This window comes from Manis javanica, chromosome 17 (genome assembly GCF_040802235.1).
Source record: "Manis javanica isolate MJ-LG chromosome 17, MJ_LKY, whole genome shotgun sequence".
In the NCBI taxonomy this organism is placed as follows: Eukaryota; Metazoa; Chordata; class Mammalia; order Pholidota; family Manidae; genus Manis; species Manis javanica.
In genome coordinates this window covers 12,333,316-12,359,674 of record NC_133172.1, presented here as the reverse complement: position 1 = coordinate 12,359,674, position 26,359 = coordinate 12,333,316, and the positions used below count along the sequence as shown (strand labels likewise).

The window sequence follows — 26,359 nt, the reverse complement described above, 5'->3', positions numbered from 1 at the left end:
GCTTTGCTACTCAATGTGTGGTCCACCAACCAACAGCAACACCTTTGTCCAAAAGCTTGTTATAAATGCAGAATCTCAGGCCCCACGGAAAGAATCTGACTGTGTTTAAACAGACCCATAAGCACTTTAAAGTCTGAGACACTTCTCTAAAGCATCTCCCAGTTCTAAAATGCAATGGCTGCAGACTCACCTTACCTTGGTCACTTCACAGTTAAAAAGAAACGAAAGTGTTTACCTACTCTTTCATTTGTACCTTCCCCCCACGGTCTTAGACTCCCCATCTGGGTAGAGTCCTTAGGAACACCAGCTGGGCGGTGCTCCCACCTTGTGGCTATCATTAGTAAAAGCACTTGATCTTGCTGTTCTCATCAGTAAAGGCGGGTGGCGGATGGCGGGTGGCTGGGGTGAAGTCCAAGTTCACCAATTAGATAAGAACCACCCACAGTGACTGGAAGTAACTCACATGGAGCTCAGCCTGCATCATAGGGTAATGTCACATTTCAAAGGGCAATTTTTATACGTAATAAAATGTGGTATTAGTGGAAACCTGGGTTCCAAGTCAAGGTCTCTCTGCACTTGTAACCTTAAAAAGAAAAAAAAATCACTATGAAAGTAATTTTCAGACATTCAGCCCCTACCTGATCTCCACCAGTAAACTTGTAACTTTCTGAGGAAACTTACTTTATTCTGACAGTTCTCATTCTGAGCCAAAATATATCTGATGTATATACTCATAAATTCTAGTCCTAGTCTCTGTAGGCAATGAATTAAAAGTCTAATACCCTTTCACCCAACAGACCTTCAGATATTTGTGAACAACCCCCATGTGCCCCTCCCATTCGCCCCTCAGCCATTCCCAAGTGACTATTCTGAAGTCCTTACACTCTCCTGTCATTTTCTGATGGGCAAGCAAAGTGTATCAGCTACAGCAGAAAATGAATTCTAGTATTTTAACCAGAGGCACACAGCCAAGGACTACCCATTTCCCCATCTGGACACTACACCTATATTTAGAAAGCCAAATACAACATCGGCTGATCTGAGGATACTGGTTTTTCCAATGTGTGCGGCTGTTCAGTCATCCCATACCTGTATAGGTGTAACCTTTTTATTCATGTTTATTTTTAAAGAAATATTTAGTAGAGCCTGCCTGCTATGTACTATGCACTTGAAAAAAGATGACTCACACTGGTCCCTGCACTCACTGAGCTCTAGGAGGGAACCCAATTCAAAGCCAGGCCATTACAAATCAATGAAAAACAACATGACATTAGCCCATCTCATCAACCCCTTGTGAAAATCTTCTACACTTGGTTTTCTGTGTTGAGTTTTCCTCATTTCAAGATCAAAGTGGAAAAAAAGTATGCAAATGTCCCAGTTGGCTGTTTTTGCAGTCATTGCTGGACTGGACCCTTCCTCCTGGCTAATCCAGGGTGTTTATGGACTCACTTCATTCTGAATGTCGCATCTCTCCTATCAGAGCTCACATTCACACAGGCCGCACCCAGGCAGCTGCATACTAACAAATTCTAGCAAGTCAGGAAGCTTTTTAATCCTGTGGCTTTGATGCTGACTGACTGTATGATGTTGAATATATCATATATCTTCTCTGCACTTTAATTTCTGCTTCTAAAATAGAGTGGTTGGATTAGCTCTCCGGGTCTGTGTGTATAATGAGAGGGCCTCAGGGACAGCACCACACCTTCTTCTCAGCAGTCACCACCTAGCCAACACCAGGTACACATTAGGTGCTGAAAGGTCCACTGAATAAATATATGAGTAAATGATTATTATTAAAGCAACATGAATCACGAAGTCAATCAAAAGATATTTCTGAATGTCTACTAAGTACACTGTAGAGTGGGAAAACCAAATAACAGTGGCAGAATGGTATTTTCTCCCCACTTTCCCCTTACCTCCTTCCTGGAGAGAGGACTTTGTAAGTCAGAAAGACTGCTGACACAAACAGTATTCTCTAGATGGACTCTACGTAGTTGTCAATATTAACAAGAGAAAAGTCTATCTTGTAGGTGTTTCATATCAATCGACCTCTCTCAGTACACAGGACCCAACAACCTCACCCCTAAGTCCATGGAAGGGAAACCAGAAAGGCGAACTGACAGGGAGCAGGGGCCAGGGGAGAGCAGAGAAAACAAACTGAGGGACCTGGAGGAAGGTCTGAGAGGAGCTCCTGACACTGCAGCAGCCTGGGGGCAGACTGATGGCCAACGCAATGGAAAAAGTAAAGCACTCCCACGGGATCGAAATGACTGAATGATCATTTATCAGTAAAGTTTTCTTTCTGGTAATGGACTGCACTTTCACATGCTTTCTAACATATCAGGCCTAGTTAAAGTGTTACAAAAATATCATTCAACTCAACAAACATTTATAGAGTACTCCCAAAGTGCCAGGCCCTACATAAGTTCAGGAGTCCAAAAATGAATAATAAACAGCCCCTGCCCTCACGGAGATCCCCGTCCAATTAGTCCCATGCTCCTTCACTGCCCTCCTGTGTATGCTCCACCAACCAAATCCTACCCCACCCTTAAGACCCAGCCCAAGTTCCCCCTAACCCAGAGGCCCTTGAGCTACTCTGAGCCCCACAGCAAACTCCTGCCACTTCTGAAATTGGTTCCACAAATATCTCTAGGTTTTATGAAGTGTATGTCATCTCCCTGGTTAGACTTGAGCCTTCCGTGGATGGAGACCATTCTTAGAACTTTCTAGAGAGGCCACATCAGTGACTTTTATCAGATCATGCTCAGTCCAAGCCTGAGCATTCAACTTGCGGACTATCTCCACTGCCTAGCATAGTGGCTGGCCCCATGAAAGTGCTTGAAAAACTCTGTAATAGTAAAGCCTACAATCAACCCTCCAACATGTCAATAAGCAGAAATAATTTGAAAATTGAGAGTATAAGAATGATGAAACAAAAATCAAAGAGGCTTGACTCATGTCTTGCCTCTTTTCTCCTCTGAGGTGAAACAAAGTCATACCACCTTATCTCACTCCTTGGAGGGTGCCAGGCAGAACTTCCTTGCTAGCCAGCCCTCAGCACCTGCAAATATCATCCAACATTCCAGCTCGGCGTCTCCTCCTTCTTTGAGCACACGTCCTCAAGTCTCTGGAATGAGTCAAGTGAAGTAAGTGCTGCTGTTCTGTAACCCCTAATGCTTACTGGAAGTATAGCATTACCTTCTTCTTTTACCTGGGTTGTTTCCAAACAAGGTCTGGAGCCAAAAGCTCCAACAACCTGGGTAAACACTATTTCATGGCTCCTTCCCTCCTGTGGTTCTGTTTCTCAAACCCTCTTGGACCTGAAGCCCTGGGGGGGTCTTCCACCAACCCATAGGCTGGAGCAATAAGCCACAGTCACCTTCCTGAAGAACAAGGAGGCGTGCTCCAGGGGCAGTGTTTGGACAAGAGAGAACAGCCTCTCCTCCTTGATCCTCTCTGCTTCTCACCTGACTTATGTGGCCACGGAATTGGAGGAAATTGTAAGTACAGTGAGGACAATTCTTCCCAAGCACTAAAACTACTATTGCTGATATTGTGCCAAGGATGGGAGTGGGGAAGACATAAGGGAAACAGACCGGGTCATCCCTTCTTCTGAAAACCCTTAGCAGGCACTTCCCTGCCAGATATTAAGCTAGAAAGTGTCACTGAGAGGTATAAGGAAATTCAAACAAGCAAAAAGACTTGGGGAAGAAATCATAACACAGTGAGGAGGCAGGAAGTTGGAGGGGAGGGAATGAGTACCGGCTGCCAAGTTATCAGTCACCTTCTTATGTTCTCAAGAATGCTTCATTTCTTTTGTTTGGCCAGTTTTACCTCCCAGATTCCCATAAATCATATGATCCAACCGTTACCTAACAAGGCCAGTGTCACTTAGCTGTTCTTGTCCTTTGATGGGAACACTGGCTTGGGATTAAAGCGCACACCTCCAAGCCAAGTACCACAGCCTGATCCATCCCAAGAAGTTGGGAGCCGCTAACAGGACCTTCCACACTCTTCAGGAAATTTACAGCAGCACCAGTAGTCACAATGAAAGTTCTTATCTCTTCCCTCCTTCTATTTCTGCCACTAATGCTGATGTCTGTGGTCTCCAGCAATCCAAATCCAGGTAAATAAGATTAATTTTCTATAAAGGTGGGAGGAAATATGGCAAAAGAGAAAAGAAAATGTTGCAAAAACATGCATTAAAATGTAGCCTCTTTTAGCTACAGGGATTTGGGACAAGTTAGCTTATCTCAGTCTTGCTTCTTCATTTACAAAAAGTAGGAAATTGTCCTTACATCCAAAGAGTATTTTGCAAGTTAAATGAGAATGTATATGAAAGTATCTGAAACTTTAGCTAGCAAAAAAATAAAATACTGGCTCAACAAAGATTTGCTCCCCTACCTTATCTCCCAATTACTTTTCCAGAGGAGTAATGAATTTCCCCAAGGCCCACCTTGGTAGCATCAGTGTAAAGGTGTTGAAGGCAATTGTACATTCGTAAAAGATAAGGAAGCCCTTGCTTATATTCTTTATAGTGCACCCGACATGCCACCAACAATTTTTAACGCTATTTGGTGGTAAAGTAACAAACTAGAAAAATCATATCACTAAACTAGCGTCCTTAGTTGAAGCTTTAGCCATAGCAAGCTCTGTTTTAATGGCTTACCTTTTGGGAAGCACTCCTTTGGTTAGGGGTTCCAAATTGGTTCCAGTTTTCACTATAACTTGTCTAGCCCTAAGCAGAAGTGAGCTCATTCCTGTATATGTTGCTACTTGAGAGAACCATTTCCCCAAGGGCTACTTTGATATGAAATAGCTTTGTTACATATTTAGCCTCAACTCAGTCCTTACAATCAGGAGAAGTTCACCCTACTTCATCCCAATGTCAAACTACCCCTCCCTTTGTAGAAAGAGAGCTCTCTGGAAGCTGATGGGCCCCATAGCCCTAGGGCCTAGACCACCCTTATGGAAGGGAAGGCTTTTCCATCACTATGACACACACCAAGGCTAAAGTCTTCAGCCTGGATTCAAAGCTCTAACCATGACCTGCCTGTCCAGTCCACCACTTCCACTCACTAACACAAGCTGGGGTCTACCTAAACTGAACTGTTGGCTGTTCCCTGAACTTTCCTGTACAAGAAAGCTCAAAACCACCTCCTCCCCAAAGCCTCCCTTGATTCCTCCCACAATCAGATGTGAGCTCTCCCTCCTATGTGCATGCTTAGCCCTAACTTGACTCTCTCTCTTTGCACTTACATATTCTGCCTTAGACGAAAGGTGTTGGTATGCCCTCCTACTTCCTTCCACCCCAAGCCCTTCCAGACTATAACCGACTTGGTAGCACAATCTGGTATATTGTTTCCATATGCCTCACACTATCCAGAACAGTACTCAGTAAACATTTGCTGAGTGAAAGAATAAATTCTCGGGTTTCTAAGTTCTACATCTGGATTTGATAGCTCTATTGACATTTGGGGCTGGATAATTTTTTGCTGCAGGGTGCTGTTCTGTGCACTCTAAGATGTGCAGCAGCATCCGTGTGGCCTCTACCCATTAGATGCCAACAGGAGCCTCTCCAACCCTACCCCTGGTTACCATAGCCAGAAATATCTCCTGACCTGACCAAATGTCCCTAGAGGGGGAAATCGCTCCCCAGTTTAGAACCACTGATGTCTATCAATAGTTGTCAAATATGGCTACACATTCAGACTTATCTAGACCTTTAGACTTGGCCTTGAAGTCAGGGGAAACTAGATCCAAATCCTGGCAATTCTGAATAAGTTGCTTAACTTTTTGGAGCCTCAGTTTTATCATCTTAAAATGAATAAATTACCACTTAGCACACAGAACTGTTGTGAATATTAAATGATCTATAATGTGTACCTAGTAAGGGTCCAAAACATGGCCTGAGTAAAATTTCCAAAGGACCTCCTAAAGCACAAGGGCAACGAATAGGAAAAAGCTTACTGTGTCGCCAGGTGGCGCTACTACAAACCACATAGGGGAGGAGTGGCCAGGCTCAATTCTTGTTACCCAGCCAAGCATTCAAGTCTGGCTAGAGGAAATGATACCCTCACCTGATTCCCCCACAAAATTCTCAAAATAAAATCTGATCATACTTTATCTCTTAAAATAACCACACACATGCTTAATATACTTTTCACAGGAGAGGGGGAATAATATGAGAATGTTAGGAAATAAAATACTTATATTACTCATTACTTGCAATATTGCTTATTAATTATAAAATTACTTATGATAAGAGCTGACATGCATTAAAGCAATCTTACATAAGGCACTGTTTGAAGCACTTTATGTATATTACCTCATTGTGTACTCACAATCTAATGTGAGTTTTAATTAATATAATGTATGTTTTAATTAATTTTTCATCTCTCAGACTTAAAAATGTTATAAAAGCAATCAGAGTTCCAATATATCCTTCATCCAGTTCTTTTCAAGTAACACCTTACATAACCATAATATGATTGCCAAAACCAGGCAATTAGCACTGCTACAATACTATTAACTAATGTACAAATTTTCAAATTTTGCAAATCATCACATTAATGTCCTTTGGTCCAGACTGCAATCCAGGATCTTACGCTGAATAGTTATCATGCCTTCTCGGTCTCCTCCAATCTAGGGTAATTTCTCAGCCTTCTTTGTCTTTCATGACCTGGACACTTTTCAAGAGTATTGGTCAGTTGTTTTGTAGAGTGTCCCTCAGTTTGCGCTGATATTTCCTCGTGATTAAATTCAGATTATGCATTTTTGGCAAGAATACCATAAAATAATGTGTGCTTTCTCAGTGTATCCCATCAGAAGGCCCATGATAGCAATAACTCTCACTACTGGTTGTGAGATGTTCACTCCGAATACTCAGTTAAGATGGTGTCTGCCAGGTTTCACTACTGTAAAGTCACTATTTTTCCCATTATAATTAATTAGTATCTTGTAGAGAGATACCTTGAGACTACACAAATAGCCTGTTTCTTCTCATCACACCTTTGTCCATTAATTTTTAAAATCCATTGATAATTCTTGCCTACAGCAAGTATTACTATGGTGTTAGCCAAATGGTGATTTTCTATTTCCATCATTCCTTCTCTATTTATTAATTGGGATTCTACTGTAAGAAAGAGCCATTGCTTCTCTCCCGTTTATTTGTTATTCAATTACTTATTTATATAAGTAAAGACTCATGGATATTTGTGGATTATAATCTTTTACTATCATTATTTATTATGTTGTTCATATTGCCACCAAATTGGCCATTGAGAGCTCCTTCAAAATGGGCTTCTGTGTCTTTTTGACATACCATTTTTTTGTTAGCAGTTCCTGACTTTCTGACTCCAAAAGATGTTCCAGGCTCATATTGTACTTTTCTGCCCCAGCCCTGAAATCAGCCATTTCTCCAAAAAGCCCTAAATTCTTTCACGGGAGAATGGTATTTACAAACCATGCCCACTGGGATTGCCCATTGTTACTAGGTGCTAGTGCTTCTAGGCCCCCTGGTGGACAGAGTTAAGAAAGAGATGTATGCATGCACATACTAGAGTACTATTTTTAGCCCCATTTTACAAATTAGGTAAATGAGGCACAGAGAAGTTAAGCAACTTGTCCAGAACCACAGACCTGATATGTAGGACTGGGAAGTCAAAATAATGATAGATATATCACAGTCCTAACAAGTGGAAGTAACGTTTTTACACATACAAGCCAGCACAAAGCCACAAGCCTAGCCTTCCAGCATAGACACTCTGGGAAAAAACTAAAAGTCGCAGTAACAGCCACAATAACAGCTACCATGCACTGAACACCTACTTGGGCGCTGGGCACCCACAGTAGTTCATTTACTCTTAATTCTGCAAGGTGGATACTACTATCCTCATTTTACAAATCAGAGAACCAAAGACCAAAGAAGCTAAGTCACTTGTTCAATCAAGGCTACATAATTAAGTGACAAAGCAAGTATTGAGTCCAAGTGTTATTCCACTGTACCAGAATTTTCCAAATTGATTTTAGGTAGAACATAAATTTGCTCTTATTTTAATAGCTATGTTTATTTTAATCCATGTTAGAAAAAAATCTAAGCATGTGTCAAACCCATAATCTCACAAATAACATTGTATATAATTGAGGCTGTTTTGTAAATAAAACTTGTTTACAGAAAAAGCATGAAGTAAATAATAGTAGAGGTAGTACAAGCTATAGCAAAAGTCATAAAGGTGGTCCATAAATGTCTAAAGTTTAGGAGAAACAATACGATAGTAATGTGCAGCTTCATTTTAAGTTACATCATGAAATTAAGGTTATAAGCACTGCTTAAAAAAAAACAGACTAGAAATTTTGGTCCTGGGTTTCAGCTTCAGATATGTCACCATTACCTTTGGCATTTCATTTGCTCTCTGGGCTTCAGTTTCCTCATCTGCCAAAAAAATAAAAGGAGATAGTTATTTAGTTAATTGGTACAACCCTTTAAAAAGCAATTTGGTAGTGATATCAAGAAACATAAAACTGTTCTTAACTTTTGACCCCAGTAATTTGGGAAATCTTGCCCAGAACAGTAATCTGACATTTCGAAAACAGTTACAAGCACAAAGAAATTTATCAATATCCAAAAATAAAACAATCTAAATATTCAGCAATAGAATAATAATTTGAGCATATATACTTATTGGGAGTATTATGTAGTCATTAAAAATGTGTTATATGTTGACAGATGGTAACTACACTTACCGTGGTGAGCATTTAGTAATGAAGATAATTGTCAAATCACTATGTTGCACACCTGACACCAATATAATACTGTATATAAACTACAACTTCAATAAAGAAAAAATGTCTGTTATGAAGACGATGTAGCCACATGCTAACAAAACAACAAAAAGAAATATATTATCACTATATAAAAAAAATATCAAGGGAGGAACAACCTAAGACAGGCACAGTTGCAGGGGGGCCATCAGGTGAGAAATTGGGGATCAACAGAGGTGAGGCTTAGAACTTCACCCCCCCTATTTTGAGAGAAATCTTCTGCATCCATGGATGTTTTATTGCCCTTGTCTAGCTTGGATTAATGCTTAGTCTACAGGCACACACCTGATCATCTACATTTGCTCTCTTACAACACTAAACTATGTTTTCTACCTTTATCTTGCATCTACCTACCACTTCAGCATTTTATTAAAAATAATAATAATAATAATAATAAGGGAGAAATGTGGGATCCACATATAAATCAAGTATAAAAATCAAACAAATATTCATATTTGACCTGATTGTTTGTAGTTCATAATGCGTGAACAAAACCGAAAGTTTCTGTGATGAATGCCCTTGCACTGTTCACCATGTAAGAATTTATTCACTATGTAAGAATTCGTTCACCATGTAAGAACTTGTTCATTATGCTTCAGAAGATTGGAGACTGACGAGAATTAGGCTTGAGATGGATTAATGATTGTACATTGAGCATTGACCCCCCTATACTGAATTTTATTGTTGTTAACAACCATTTGATCAATAAATATGAGATGCCCTCTCAAAAAAATAATAATAATAATAATAAAGAGAGAAATGTGGTATCCACATATAAATCAAGTATAAAAATCATCAGTGCGGAGCCAAGATGGCGGCATGAGTAGAGCAGTGGAAATCTCCCAAAAACACATAGAGCTATGAAAATATAACACAGAAAAATCTTCCTAAAATAGAGACCACAGGACACAGGACAACATCCAGACCACATCCACACCTGCAAGAACCCAGTGCCTTGCGAAGGGGGTAAGATACAAGCCCCGGCCCGGCAGGACCCGAGCGCCCCTCCCCCCGGCTCCCGGCAGGTGGAAAGAAACCGGAGCGGTTTTGGTTTTTTTTTTGGCGAGTGCTTTTTGGAAGCCTTAAAGGGACAGGGACCCCGTTCCTAGGGAGGCAGGGTGGCGGGACCGGTGAGCGGGTGCCTGGGACCGGCACTTGAGGACGGAGGAAATCGCGCGTTTTTCCCCTTTTTTTTCCTCTTTTTGGCGAGTGCTTTTTGGCGAGTGCTTTTTGGAAGCCTTAAAGGGACAGGGACCCCGGTGCTAGGGAGGCAGGGCGGTGGGACTGGTGAGCGGGTGCCTGGGACAGGCACCTGAGGACAAAGAATATCGCGCGTTTTTCCCTGTGGGACCAGTGGGTGGGTGCTTTTTGGAAGCCTTGAAGGGACAGGGACGCTGGTGCTAGGGAGGCAGGGCAGCAAGACCAGTGAGCGGGTGCCTGGGACCGGGGCTTGACGCCAAAAAAAAAATCAAGTGTTTTTTCCTTATTTTTTTTTTATTTTTTTTCTGTTCCCTCTCTCATTGTTGCTGTTGTTGTTTTGGTTTGGAGAGTGCTTTTTGGAAGTCTTAAAGGGGCAGGACAGGTCACTTAGACCAGAGGCAGGGAATCTGGGGATCTCTGGGCACTCTAACCCCCTGGGCAGCAGGGAGCACAGAGGCCCCTTACAGAGATAAATAGCCTTCCAGCCGCTCCCCCTCCAACGGGGCTCCACCATTTTGGAGGAGCAGCCCCAGCCAGGCCACACCCACAGCAACAGCGGAGATAAACCCCAAAGCAACCGGGCAGGAAGCAGAAGCCCTGTCTGCACACAGCTGCCCAGCACAAGCACTAGAGGTCGCTATTCTCCCAGGTGAGGAAGGCCACAAACCAACAAGAAGGGAAGCTCTTCCAGCAGTCACTCGTACCAGCTCTGCACACTATCTCTATCACAATGAAAAGATAAAACTACAGGCAGACAAAGATCACAGAGACAACACCTGAGAAGGAGACAGACCTAACCAGTCCTCCTGAAAAAGAATTCAAAATAAAAATCATGAACATGCTGACAGAGATGCAGAGAAAAATGCAAGAGCAATGGGATGAGATGCAGAGAAAAATGCAAGAGCAGTGGGATGAAGTCCGGAGGGAGATCACAGATGTCAGGAAGGAGATCACAGAAGTAAAACAATCCCTGGAAGGATTTATAAGCAGAATGGATAAGATGCAAGAGGCCATTGAAGGAATAGAAGCCAGAGAACAGGAACGAATAGAAGCTGACATAGAGAGGGATAAAAGGATCTCCAGGAATGAAACAACACTAAGAGAACTATGTGACCAAGCCAAAAGGAATAATATTCGTATTATAGGGATACCAGAAGAAGAAGAAAGAGGAAAAGGGATAGAAAGTCTCTTTGAAGAAATAATTGCTGAAAACTTCCCCAAACTGGGGGAGGAAATAATCGAACACACCATGGAATTACACAGAACCCCCAACAGAAAGGATCCAAGGAGAATAACACCAAGACACATAGTAATTAAAATGGCAAGGATCAAGGACAAGGAAAGAGTTTTAAAGGCAGCTAGAGAGAAAAAGGTCACCTATAAAGGAAAACCCATCAGGCTAACATCAGACTTCTCGACAGAAACCCTACAGGCCAGAAGAGAATGGCATGATATACTTAATGCAATGAAACAGAAAGGCCTTGAACCAAGGATACTGTATCCAGCACGACTATCATTTAAATAAGATGGTGGGATTAAACAATTCCCAGACAAGCAAAAGCTGAGGGAATTTGCTTCCCACAAACCACCTCTACAGGGCATCCTACAGGGACTGCTCTAAATGGGAGCACCCCTAAAAAGAGCACAGAACAAAACACACAACATATGAAGAATGGAGGAGGAGGAATAAGAAGGGAGAGAAGAAAAGAATCTCCAGACGGTGTATATAACAGCTCAATAAGCGAGCTAAGTTAGGCAGTAAGATACTAAAGAAGCTAACATTGAACCTTTGGTAACCACGACTCTAAAGCCTGAAATGGCAATAAGTACATATCTCTCAATAGTCACCCTAAATGTAAATGGACTTAATGCACCAATCAAAAGACATAGAGTAATAGAATGGATAAAAAAGCAAGACCCATCTATATGCTGCTTACAAGAAACTCACCTTAAACCCAAAGATAAGCATAGACTAAAAGTCAAGGGATGGAAAAACATACTTCAGGCAAACAACAGTGAGAAGAAAGCAGGGGTTGCAGTACTAATATCAGACAAAATAGACTTCAAAACAAAGAAAGTAACAACAGATAAAGAAGGACACTACATAATGATAAAAGGCTCAGTCCAACAAGAGGATATAACCATTATAAATATATATGCACCCAATACAGGAGCACCAGCATATGTGAAGCAAATACTAACAGAACTAAAGAGGGAAATAGACTGCAATGCATTCATTTTAGGAGACTTCAACACACCACTCACCCCGAAGGATAGATCCACCGGGCAGAAAATAAGTAAGGACACAGAGGCACTGAACAACACCCTAGAACAGATGGACCTAATAAGACATCTATAGAACTCTACATCCAAAAGCAACAGGATATACATTCTTCTCAAGTGCACATGGAACATTCTCCAGAATAGACCACATACTAGCTCACAAAAGGAGCCTCAGTAAACTCCAAAATATTGAAATTCTACCAACCAATTTTTCAGACCACAAAGGTATAAAAGTAGAAATAAATTCTACAAAGAAAACAAAAAGGCTCACAAACACATGGAGGCTTAACAACACGCTACTAAATAATCAATGGATCAATGAACAAATCAAAATAGAGATCAAGGAATATATAGAAACAAATGACAACAACAACACTAAGCCCCAACTTCTGTGGGACGCAGCGAAAGCAGTCTTAAGAGGAAAGTATATAGCAATCCAGGCACACTTGAAGAAGGAAGAACAATCCCAAATGAATAGTCTAACATCACAATTATCAAAACTGGAAAAAGAAGAACAAATGAGGCCTAAAGTCAGCAGAAGGAGGGACACAATAAAGATCAGAGAAGAAATAAACAAAATTGAGAAGAATAAAACAGTAGCAAAAATCAACAAAACCAAGAGCTGGTTCTTTGAGAAAATAAACAAAATAGATAAGCCTCTAGCCCAACTTATTAAGAGAAAAAGAGAATCAACACAAATCAACATAATCAGAAATGAGAATGGAAAAATCACGACAGACTCCACAGAAATACAAAGAATTATTAAAGACTACTATGAAAACCTATATGCCAACAAGCTGGAAAACCTAGAAGAAATGGACAACTTCCTAGAAAAATACAACCTCCCAAGACTGACCAAGGAAGAAACACAAAAGTTAAACAAACCAATTACGAGCAAAGAAATTGAAAACGGTAATCAAAAAACTACCCAAGAACAAAACCCCGGGGCCGGACGGATTTACCTCGGAATTTTATCAGACAGACAGAGAAGACATAATACCCATTCTCCTTAAAGTGTTCCAAAAAATAGAAGAAGAGGGAATACTCCCAAACTCATTCTATGAAGCCAACATCACCCTAATACCAAAACCAGGCAAAGACCCCACCAAAAAAGAAAATTACAGACCAATATCCCTGATGAATGTAGATGCAAAAATACTCAATAAAATATTAGCAAACAGAATTCAACAGTATATCAAAAGGATCATACACCATGACCAAGTGGGATTCATCCCAGGGATGCAAGGATGGTACAACATTCGAAAATCCATCAACATCATCCACCACATCAACAAAAAGAAAGACAAAACCACATGATCATCTCCATAGATGCTGAAAAAGCATTTGACAAAATTCAACATCCATTCATGATAAAAACTCTCAGCAAAATGGGAATAGAGGGCAAGTACCTCAACATAATAAAGGCCATATATGATAAACCCACAGCCAGCATTATACTGAACAGCGAGAAGCTGAAAGCATTTCCTCTGAGATCGGGAACCAGACAGGGATGCCCACTCTCCCCACTGTTATTTAACATAGTACTGGAGGTCCTAGCCACGGCAATCAGACAAAACAAAGAAATACAAGGAATCCAGATTGGTAAAGAAGAAGTTAAACTGTCACTATTTGCAGATGATATGATACTGTACATAAAAAACCCTAAAGACTCCACTCCAAAACTACTAGAACTGATATCGGAATACAGCAAAGTTGCAGGATACAAAATTAACACACAGAAATCTGTAGCTTTCCTATACACTAACAATGAATCAATAGAAAGAGAAATCAGGAAAACAATTCCATTCACCATTGCATCAAAAAGAATAAAATACCTAGGAATAAACCTAACCAAAGAAGTGAAAGACTTATACTCTGAAAACTACAAGTCACTCTTAAGAGAAATTAAAGGGGACACTAATAAATGGAAACTCATCCCATGCTCATGGCTAGGAAGAATTAGTATCATCAAAATGGCCATCCTGCCCAAAGCAATATACAGATTTGATGCAATCCCTCTCAAATTACCAGCGACATTCTTCAATGAATTGGAACAAATAATTCAAAAATTCATATGGAAACACCAAAGACCCCGAATAGCCAAAGCAATCCTGAAACAGAAGAATAAAGTAGGGGGGATCTCACTCCCCAACTTCAAGCTCTACTACAAAGCCATAGTAATCAAGACAATTTGGTACTGGCACAAGAACAGAGCCACAGACCAGTGGAACAGATTAGAGACTCCAGACATTAACCCAAACATATATGGTCAATTAATATTTGATAAAGGAGCCATGGACATACAATGGCAAAATGACAGTCTCTTCAACAGATGGTGCTGGCAAAACTGGACAGCTACATGTAGGAGAATGAAACTCGACCATTGTCTAACCCCATATACAAAGGTAAACTCAAAATGGATCAAAGACCTAAATGTAAGTCATGAAACCATTAAACTCTTGGAAAAAAACATAGGCAAAAACCTCTTAGACATAAACATGAGTGACCTCTTCTTGAACATATCTCCCCAGGCAAGGAAAACAACAGCAAAAATGAGCAAGTGGGACTACATTAAGCTGAAAAGCTTCTGTACAGCAGAAGACACCATCGATTGAACAAAAAGGAACCCTACAGTATGGGAGAATATATTTGAAAATGACACATCCGATAAAGGCTTGACGTCCAGAATATATAAAGAGCTCACACGCCTCAACAAACAAAAAACAAATAACCCAATTAAAAAATGGGCAGAGGAACTGAACAGACAGTTCTCTAAAAAAGAAATACAGATGGCCAAGAGACACATGAAAAGATGCTCCACATCGCTAATTATCAGAGAAATGCAAATTAAAACTACAATGAGGTATCACCTCACACCAGTAAGGATAGCTGCCATCCAAAAGACAAACAACAACAAATGTTGGCGAGGCTGTGGAGAAAGGGGAACCCTCCTACACTGCTGGTGGGAATGTAAATTAGTTCAACCATTGTGGAAAGCAGTATGGAGGTTTATCAAAATGCTCAAAACAGACCTACCATTTGACCCAGGAATTCCACTCCTAGGAATTTACCCTAAGAACGCAGCAATCAAGTTTAAGAAAGACAGATGCACCCCTATGTTTATCGCAGCACTATTTACAATAGCCAAGAATTGGAAGCAACCTAAATGTCCATCGGTAGATGAATGGATAAAGAAAATGTGGTACATATACACAATGGAATACTACTCAGCCATAAGAAGTGGAAAAATCCAACCATTTGCAGCAACATGGATGGAGCTGAAGAGTATTATGCTCAGTGAAATAAGCCAAGCAGAGAAAGAGAAATACCAAATGATTTCACTCATCTGAGGAGTATAGGAACAAAGGAAAAACTGAAGGAACAAAACAGCAGTGGAATTACAGAACCCAAAAATGGACTAACAGGTACCAAAGGGAAAGGAACTGGGGAGGATGGGTGGGCAAGGAGGGATAAGGGGGGGGAAGAAGAAGGGGGGTATTAAGATTAGCATGCATGGGGGGGAGGGAGAAAGGGGAGGGTGGGCTGCACAACACAGAGAGGACAAGTAGTGACTACAACATTTTGCTATGCTGATGGACAGTAACCGTACTGTGGTTGTTAGGGGGACCTGATATAGGGGAGAGCATAGTAAACACAGTATTCTTCATGTAAGTGTAGATTAAAGATTTAAAAAAAAAAAGAAAGAAAGAAAGAAAGAAAAGGGAGATTACTCCTTGACAGGATAAAACTATTGGTAAATCAAAGATCAACGCATGCTTTAAATATCCTTAATGTTGATCACTTAAAGGGTGTCAGATGATCAGCTATGGAGGTACTCTTTTCTGATAATATTCCTTTCTCTTAATAAAAAAAAAAAAGCAGTTCCTGTGTGCTGACCTCCAGTGAGTTCTGCACAGTGGTATAGAGGGCATGTCAAAGTGTGGGCAAAGGGTCTGTTTGTTTCTATGCAGAAGATCAAGGCCTAGCTTGGATACCCAGAAAATGAACTAAGATACGATATGAGGAGGAGCTTCCAGCATCAGCACTCTCTGGAGGACTTGTGCCAGGGGGATGATCATCAAAATGTCTCCACAGGGATCTGGGCGATGCTGCGGTTGTGGCTGCATCCACCCCACCATTTCCTGGACTTGCCATTGGAATGAGGAGGGAGATGTCTAGGCTGGCATGTGCATACAGTGAGACAACGAATTTGACCAGATCTGTACTGTTGGAACTCAACCAGGAGTTGGGAGGGGTGCAAGTTGTAGCACTCCAAAATCTTATGACTATAGACTATCTACGGTTAAAAGAACATATGGGATGTGAACAGATCCCAGAAATGGGCTGCTTTAATTTGTCTGATTTCTCTCAGACGGTTCAAGTACAGTTGAACAATATCCATCATATCATAGACAAATTTTCACAAATGCCTAGGGTGCCTAAATGGTTTTCTTGGCTTCACTGGAGATGGATGGTAATTATAGATTTGCTTTGTTTATGTCACCGTATTCCTATTATGTAAATATGTGTGTGCAAATTAGTTAGTAGTTTAAAACCTATACATACTTAAGGTACTCTACAAGAAGATATGTCAAAGAAATAATCAATCCTCCCATCTTTCCTTCATATGCTACATCTATAGCTTTTCTTCTTCCTTCCTAATTACAACCCTTAAATAGAATTCGTGCCTCATATCGAAATTACCGAGTATCATAATTCCTCCAGGTGGTAAAGATACCTCGAGACAAGTGCTGGGCATAGAAGCCACAGGGCATAAATCTGCAAAGAAGTAAAAAGCTAACCTTTGCAAACAATATGGCTTCTCTCTCACTTACCAACTTTACATTTCCCTGTATGGCCCCGGAAGATGACTGGTTAGCCAGAGACGGGTAAGATTCCTCAAGGGAGGAACAACCTAAGACAGGCACAGTCGCAGGGGGGCCATCAGGTGAGAATTTGGGGATCAACAGAGGTGAGGCTCAGAACCTCACCCCCCCTGCTTTGAGAGAAATCTTCTGCATCCGTGGATGTCTTGCTGCCCTTGTCTAGCCTGGATTAATACTTAGTCCATAGGCACACACCTGATCATCTGATCATCTATATTTGCCTTCTTACAGCACTAAACTATGTTTTCTACCTTTATCTTGCATCTACCTACCACTTCAGCATTTTATTAAAAATAAAAATAATAATAATAATAGGAGAAATGTGGGATCAACATATAAATCAAGTACAAAAATCAAATGAATATTCATATTTGACCTGATGGTTTATAGGTCATATTGCATGATCAAAACCGAAAGTTTCTGTGATGAATGCCCTTGTACTGTTCACCATGTAAGAATTTATTCACTCTGTAAGAATTCGTTCACCATGTAAGAACTTGTTCGTTATGCTTCAGAAGATTGGAGACTGACGAGAATTAGGCTTGAGATGGATTAATGATTGTACATTGAGCATTGACCCCCCTATACTGAATTTTATTGTTGTTAACAACCATTTGATCAATAAATATGAGAGATGCCCTCTCAAAAAAAAAAAAAAAAAAAATCAAACGAATATTCATATTTGACCTGATTGTTTATAGGTCATAATGCGTGATCAAAACCGAAAGTTTCTGTGATGACTGCCCTTGTACTGTTCACCATGTAAGAATTTATTCACTATGTAAGAATTCGTTCACCATGTAAGAACTTGTTCGTTATGCTTCAGAAGATTGGAGACTGACGAGAATTAGGCTTGAGATGGATTAATGATTGTACATTGAGCATTGACCCCCCTATACTGAATTTTATTGTTGTTAACAACCATTTGACCAATAAATATGAGAGATGCCCTCTCAAAAAATAAAATCAAACAAATATTCATATTTGAACTGATTGTTTATAGTTCATAAAGCATGATCAAAACCGAAAGTTTCTGTGATGACTGCCCTTGTACTGTTCACCATGTAACTTATTCACTATGTAAGAATTTGTTCTCCATGTAAGAACTTGTTCGTTATGCTTCAGAAGATTGGAGACTGACAAAAATTAGGCTTGGGGTGGATTAATGATTGTACATTGAGCATTGACTCCCCTATACAGAATTTTATTGTTGTTAACAACCATTTGATCAATAAATATGAGAGATGCCCTCTCAAAAAAAAATAAATAAATAACAAGCAGGAAACACACCAAAATACCCACAGCTGGGAAGAATAAGATTTCTTTGTACTTTCCAAATTTTCTCTAATACAGTTATATTACCTTTATAATGAAATAAACTTCCCAATGAAAAGATTCAATTAAATAATCCCCAAGATTCCTTCTAGCTCTCATATTCTGTGGTTTTCTCTGGAAGTCTGAGTAGAGGTCAGGTGAGAGTGAAATATTAGAAAAGTTTAGATGGCAGGGGCTATGTATCTCTTGTTTGATTACTTTAACAGTACTCAAAACAGTACATGAGAACATTTGGAAACTAGCACTTGGGGAAATGATGCAACACCCTCCATCTGTGTGGCAGAAAGGGCACCAGTCCGGGAAAGAGGAGACCTGGATTGAACTAAACGATCTCTAAGGGCCCTCTCTAAGTGACTTGTCTGTCCGCTTATTGAACAAACATTTGCCAAATGCCTACCATGTGTCAAGAACAACTTAGCTGAGTGCCTTCTGAGCTATTTGTTCAGAATCTAGTGGGGGGAAAATATTTTCAGTCTGCTAGGGGTGCTGTAACAAAATACCACAGACTGGATGGTTTAAACAACAGAAATTTATTTTCTCATAGTTCTGGAGGCTGAAAGTCCAAGATCAAGATGTCAGTAAGTTTGGTTTCTTCTGAGGCCTCTCTCTTGGCTTGTAGATGGCTGCCTTCTTGCTTCACATGGTCCCTCCTCTGTGCACATACATCCCTGGTGTCTCTTTGGGTGTCCAAATCTCTTCTCTTCTAAGGACTGCAGTCACATTGGATTAGGGCCCACCATAACAGCTTCATTTTAACTCAGTCACCTCTTTAAAGGCCCTATCTCCAAAAATAGTCATTCTAAGGTACTGGAGGTTAAGGCTTCAACACAAATTTTGGGGAGGCACAATTCAGTCTGCAAAAGATTTCAAACAACAAACTATAACTGTACAGTAATAGAGCTGCATTTAAATTCTATGGGGAACCATGAGAAGGCATAATTAATTCTGAGAAGAAATATCAGGAAGTACTACAGAGAGGAAGCATCTTCTGGGCCCAGTTCTAGCTCCAAGATCTCAAGCCTATAAATCATCATCCTTGATTATCATGAAAATATTTTAGGTATCACAAAATGAAAAAAAGACAGCCTCAGGTGATAAGACAAAGTTGAATAGAGGCCAAAAGAGGAACAGATTTGTTCTAGTGGAACAAAGGTAAATACCACCCTTTATGGTTGAACTAGGATTATGGATTCAAATACAGCAAACTTGAAAGTCACACAAAGATCCTGCCCGATTTATGAAATTATCTGCTCCTTGCTCTCATTTCTTAAGTCATGAGGATTTTAATGTGTATTTTGGAAGTGGGGGAGGAGTGTTGTAAAGTCTTAATTAATCCCTACTTTCTGTCCTCTCTTCCATCCAAAAGCCTTTCTTTCTTCACCTACCTCCAGCTATACCAGATTTTAAATCTCAATTCCTTATTCATTTAAAATACTCCTCTCTTGAAGTACCCTACATCCCTGAGTAAAAAAGGAAGAGAAATGGAACTGTGTTGACCTAGAGAGCACAATACTGGGGGACCATTTCTGTTGGCCCCTTCTCTTTCCAATGCCTGGAAGTAATCTGTTTCCTTCTGACAGCGGTGGCCAGAAGCCATAGGGACCAACGCCAGGTTTCTGGGAGGTGGCTCCAGGAAGATGGCCAAGAATGTGAATGCAAAGGTCAGTAACTCAGTATCAACAACAGCAATGCACTATCACAATCTCAACTCTCTCCCTGAGTCCCCCCTGAAACCATGGCAGATGTTTCCTAGCCAACACCACCCATTCCCCCTCCACTAGCTCACTACATGCAGCACCAACACTTATCTTCTTCCTGAGTCTCAGGCAAGACCTAGACTCCTCCAAGGTCAGGGGGAGAACTGGCTGTGTCTCTGGATTCCCCCTCCTCCTTACCTTTTTCCCTAAGAACCCAAGACTGCCTTCCAAAAACTTCCAGGATCTTATTCTCAACTTTATTTTACTCACAGGTTAGACAGAAATCAGAGAGGCAAAATGGTTTGCCCCAGGTGAAGCAGCCACTAAAAGGCAGACACCTAGGTCTTATTCTTCATTTTTTGGTCTCCCTAATGATATCCCGATGCCTCCTCCAAACCTACCCTGAAATTCTTGCCAATACAGGTCAGGCAAAATAACTTAGAAGTCCTGGTGCTCATATAAGTGAATATATCCACTGCAGAATGAAAAAGTAAGTAGAAAGCAAGGAAGATGGCAAGTAAAGCCCTGCCTTACTCCCTACTCTCAAACATATTAACCCTGCCATCTAAGTAGCGACCGTGTTATTTCAGATTGGTTCCTGAGAGCCCCTAAAAGAAAGCTCATGACAGTGCCTGGGTTGCCAAAGAAGAAGTGTCCCTGTGATCATATCAAAAGCAACATGAAGAAAACTAGTAAGTTTCAAAATAATGATCTTCCTTAAACTAGAGTCACTTTGTAAAATCAAGTAGGGATGAAGCAGAAGTTGGGAACACACAAGAAAGGTGAAATAAACACCATGATAAACACATCTCAGCCCTTTCTACTCAGTGTCAACTTATAGGGAATCAGGAAGAAGAAAAAAAGCAGAATGCAATTTTCCTAATACTAGAAAGATTCAACCAAATTCTTAGATTTTATATCCCTATTGCTTAAAAGAGAGGGACATGGGGCAATTGTAGACCTGGTCATTGATCTCTGAGGATGACACCAGTGTCAGTGTCAAACAGAATTTGATTCCTTTCTAGTCTAGCAGCTTTCAAATATCATCTAAAAAATAAATTGGTAAATGCTAAATTCAAGAATGGGATAAATAAAGATCCTTACCACTATTGATGGAAGTAAAATACAATTTGGTAGTACCTGCTAAACCTTTAAATGCGTGTACCTTCAGATCCAGTAATTTCACTTGAAGAAATCTCTAGCATAGAACACTAATACAGAAACTCAATGATATGTGCACAAGAATATTAATTATAGAAGTATTTGTACTGACAAATGGAAATTTAAAATGTTCACCAAAAGCAAATGGGGCAATGCTGCAGTTGTCAAAAATAATGAGGTAAACCATTATGTGTTGACCAGAAAGATATCCACAATATATTAAGTGAAAAAAAAGATGTAGAGACAAATGTTTCACTCTCCACAAAAAAAAATGTCAGGTGAATTAAAGATCTAAATTCAAAAGACAAATTTATAAGGTAATATAGGAGAATACACTCATAACCTTGGGGTAGGAAATGATTTCTTAAACAAGATATATAAAGTATAAGCCATAAAAGGAAAGCTTAATAAATCTGATTTAATTGAAATTAAGAAATTCCAGTCATCCAAAGAATAAAATGGCAATATAAAAGTAGTAGATATCTGCAACATACAAAAATGACAAAGGATTAATGTTCAGAATATATAAAGGTCAATTAAACGAAATAGGCAATACAACAAATAGACAAAAGACATGAATAGGCACTTTCAGAGACAAGGAAATCTAAATAGCTAACAAACATATGAAATGGCACTCAGCCTTAGTAGTAATTGGGAAGATGAAAATTAAAACCAAGCAGATATCACCATATATCATCAGACTGGCAAAATGTTCAAGTCTGACAAAGCAAGTATTGGCAAAGAGTAGGACAGAGAAACTCTCACATCCTGCTATTGGGAGTATAACTTGGTAGATCACTTTGGAAAAGTGCTGGCAGTTATCTACTAAAGTTTAAGCTCTGTAACCAAGCAACTCAACTCTCAGGTAGATATGCAAAAGGAATGCATGCTTATATAAACCAGGAGACATGTACAAGAATTTCATAGTAGCTCATAACAACCCCAAACTGAAAACTGACCAATGAATAAATGGTGAATAAATAATTAATAAATGAATAGACTCATATATTATATATCAGTAAAAATGATCAAACACATAATGTAAATGGATCTTACAAACATAACATTGAGTAAAAAAAACAAGACTTGAGAAAATAGCTATGGTATGATTTCATATACATAAAATTCAAAAAAGACAAAAATAAACTAGGGGAGGGTGGGTGGGAAGAGAGGGATAAGGGGATTAAGGGGTATTAAGATTAGCACACATAATATAGTGGGGGCACAGGGAAGGAAGTATATAGCACAGAGAAGACAAGTAGTGACTCTATAACATTTTACTATGCTGATGGACAGTGACTGTAATGGGGTGTGTGGTAGGGACTTGATAATAGGGGGAGTCTAGTAACCACAATGTTGCTCATGTGAAACCTTAGCATAAGTCTGTATATCAATGATACCGTAATAAAAATAAATAAATAAATAGTTTAGGAATATATAAGTAAGTGGTAAAATAAAGAAAAGAAAGTAAATGTTTATCATAAAAGGATTACCTCTATGAGGGAGAGAGGTAGAAAAGTAATCATAAGATGAAGGGATTGCTGGCAATATTCTACTTCTAGGCCTGGGCTGTAGTTTCATGGATATCTGCTTTATAACTATTTACTGAACTGTACATACAAGTTTTTATGGACTTCTATAGATGTATAGTATTTTGCAATAATAAAAGATTTATGTTAAAGGTGCAAAGCAAAACAATATGGATAGTTTAATCTCATTTTTGTTTTTAAAGGAAACTATTAGTTTACATACAAAAAGATACAAAAGACTATGTAGCAAACTATTAATAGCAGTTACTCTGGGGAATGGGGAATGAAGCTGGTGTGAGGGACATCCTTTTACTTTTCACTGGATATATATTTTATTTTAATTTTTTCCACTGAATGAGTCTTACTTTAATAATTTTAAAAATTCTCATAAAAATCAAATTTTAAAAATGTTTCTAACACTAGTCTCTCCCCTTGTCTTCAACTTAGGGCACCAAAGGTACCACAGGAAGCCAAACAAGCACTCCAGAGCCTGCCAGCAATTTCTCAAACGATGTCAGCTAGCAAGCTTTGCTCTGCCTATATAGAAGTGAGAGCTTACCCCCTCAATGAAACATTCGCAGTCAAGAAGGCAGTGAGCACACCTAGAGGATGCTCCCCTCCCACCTCAAGCTCTCCCTCCCAGTTCCCACTCCAGCTTCTCAAAAACATTTTTTTTACCCAAGATTATTCCTCCCTCTGTGCTTTCTTCTTTTGTGTCTTTGCTTATGCCTTCCCTTCACCCAGGCTTGAGCTTAATTACCTGAGAACCAGGAAACCCGTTTCCTGGCCGTTCCCAACTATCTTAAATACAATCAGGCAAGCAGCAATCCGAAGTCAATAATTGTTTTTAAATGTAATAGGTAAAAATCATTTCTTTCAAATGGGGTCTGGTAACTCATATTCAATCCAAATGACACACTTTACCCTGTTCATTCCAAATTCTATCCAAATGCTACACACCCTTCTCCCACCACGACTCTCACTGTCTCTCTCCACTCCCAACTTTTTATTCTTTAAGTCATTCAGCAAACCCTTCTGAGGTATGAGCTAGGTCGGGCAAGGAAAGCAGGAATAGCAATGAACCAGACATGGTCATATTAAAGATAATATAGGTTGAAAAAAAACAACTAGCAGTTTTCCAGGACATAGTACACCTTTAGTATTTATTTATCATCATCATCATCATCAATGGTCAATATACTGTAAATTTCCAATCTAGTACAAAAGACGTATATGCACAACCGTATTTCAGGGCTAGAGAGATGGTATGAAAAATCTCAAAAGCCAGTGAAAAGGGATTCAAACTGTAAAAATGGGATGATGTCATTTTTTTAAGATGGAAATGAAATGACCAAAGCAATAATATAAGGAAATTAAACTGACAACCATTTGAAAGAATGAATAAAGAGGAAAAGATTATTTCAACAGTATAAAGGCTGCCTCCCCATATAACCCTTTTCCTCAAACACTAGATGGGGAGGAAAAAAAAGGGACACTTATCCAGAATCTGGTTTCTATAATCCCAGATGAAACAAGACTAAATTGGGATTATTTTATGAGAAAAAACATTTTAACTGAGTGGTGAGTGGAGCACAGTCCTGTTTATGACGTAAGAGGGCAAGCCCCTCCCCTCTGGTAAGAGAGTGATGGGCACACAGCCTCCTCCTGTTCCTAATCCCTCCTCCCACAGCAGGGGGCAGAGAAGTGCATCTTTTGGCACAGGAGTAGGGGGTCAGCAGTGGTAGGCCCACTTACCAACTGACTTAAAAAGGAAGACCAGGGATGCTATAATGAGGAATGGAACCCAAACTGGAACCTTCATTATGAGGAATCAATGAAGTATCTATAACAAAGGAGGCCAGTGGGTGGGGTCCAGAAGAATGAAGCCTCGGAGATCAACTTCTCTCATGAGGCAAATAACAGTGAAGACAGGTTCTGAGTCAGTATCTGGGCCTGACTGGCAACCTGAGCTACACCAGACACCTATCACCCAGCCAGAGCCTGAGCCAGGACAGACACCCACAGCCCAGATAGCAGCTAAGACTCAGCAGGGACCCAATACCCAACAGGAGCCTGTTTTACAGCAAAGGCCCCTCCCTCAGCAGGAGCCCGTTGCCCAACATGAAGCTGGATCCCAGCAAGAACCTAGAGCCCAACGAAAATCTGCTTTGCAGCAGGAACTTCTTGCCTCACAGGAACCTGCACCACAGCAATCACCTCCCATCTACCGGGTGTCCTTCACTCAACAAGAAGCTGCCTCACAGCAGGGACCTGTGCCAGGCAGTGAATCTAAAACACAACAGGAACCAGAATTGAGAGAGAGATATGTAACCCAGTGGGGACCTGGCCCAGTAGAGCCACCTGCAGCTCAACAAGAAGCTGGATCAACACCTCCAGCCCAGCCTAGACCTGGACCCAAAAATAGACCACCTGCCCAGACTGACTCTACATCTCAAGAGAGACTGAAACACTCAGACCCTGCTGCCCAGAAAACCTCTTCAGCCCAGGAAGCCAAACCCCAGCAAGGATATTTGGCTGAGAGGGTATTTCTATCAAAACTGCACGACCTATACTTAGAGCACCCAGCCTCAGATTCTGACTTAGAATCAGATTTGGGGTCTCCATTAGAGGCACATTCGCCAGCCATGACGGGTAGAACAGTAGCCCCAGGAATGAAGTTGGCCTCCAAGGAGAAACCTGGCTATGAAGTGGTGTCAGAATATGGTGGGCCATCGGCACACGGGAAAAACAACAGCAGCCCGAATCAGAGACCCCACCGGGACACAGGTGAGTTTAAGCCTGGAGGAACGGTAACCTCCCAGGGACAGCCATTCACTCAGTCTTAGTCAAGACTAAGAACTGCCAGCACGTCGGTTAGCACAGGTGTTCTCACAACAGTCCAGCCTGACAAAGATCAGCAGCCCCCACCTGATAGATGAGGAAGCTGAGGCAGAGATGAAAAGGATCCTGCAGGACGCAGGCTAGTTAGCAAGTGGCAAAGCCAGGAGGGGAGGCACGGTCTGGCATCTTCCCCTGCAGCAGGCTGCCTCTCCACGGAGGGTCTGGGGGATATCAAACACAAGTGCGGAAGGGCTGTGGGCGAGGGGCCGGGAACCGGGGAAGCTGCCCTCCCGACGGTATTCATCCACCTGTCCCCAAACTCTCTGAGCACAGCTCTGTGGTGGACAGTGCTGTGGGCAACAGCGACACAATGCTGAATGTGGGCCCTTACCTTCGTGAAGTTCCATCCCCACTAGGCCGAGAATCGGGGCGTGAGCATTCTTGAGCTCTCCAGGTGGGCCATCCGCGGGCAGGCAGACCCTTGCTCTACCAGGCGGCCCGCCAAGGGGAGTCCCAGTCCGGCCGGGCCTGACGGCCTTGAGGGTTGTGTTCTCAGGAAGGCGGAGCCTGGGATCATGGGGTCCGCCAGAGGTCCCTTAAGGTC

The 26,359-nt window shown here is 40.8% G+C and overlaps 1 protein-coding gene and 1 long non-coding RNA gene across 2 annotated transcripts in view; one reads left to right on the top strand and one right to left on the bottom strand.

Annotated features, from left to right (window-relative positions):
- Positions 1 to 3,867: 3,867 nt before the first annotated feature.
- CXCL17 (C-X-C motif chemokine ligand 17) lies at positions 3,868 to 23,741 on the top strand. Its single transcript, XM_037014001.2, has 4 exons — positions 3,868 to 4,126; positions 20,108 to 20,188; positions 20,815 to 20,916; positions 23,362 to 23,741. The coding sequence occupies exons 1-4, from the start codon at positions 4,048 to 4,050 to the stop codon at positions 23,457 to 23,459; spliced, it is 360 nt and encodes a 119-aa protein (XP_036869896.1). The 5' UTR covers positions 3,868 to 4,047; the 3' UTR covers positions 23,460 to 23,741.
- The window catches only part of LOC118971640 (uncharacterized), a 33,115-nt gene continuing 25,794 nt past the window's right edge, over positions 19,039 to 26,359 (bottom strand). Inside the window, exon 7 of the long non-coding RNA XR_012126848.1 lies at positions 19,039 to 19,381. This is a non-coding gene — a long non-coding RNA (uncharacterized lncRNA). The remainder of the gene's footprint in view (positions 19,382 to 26,359) is intronic.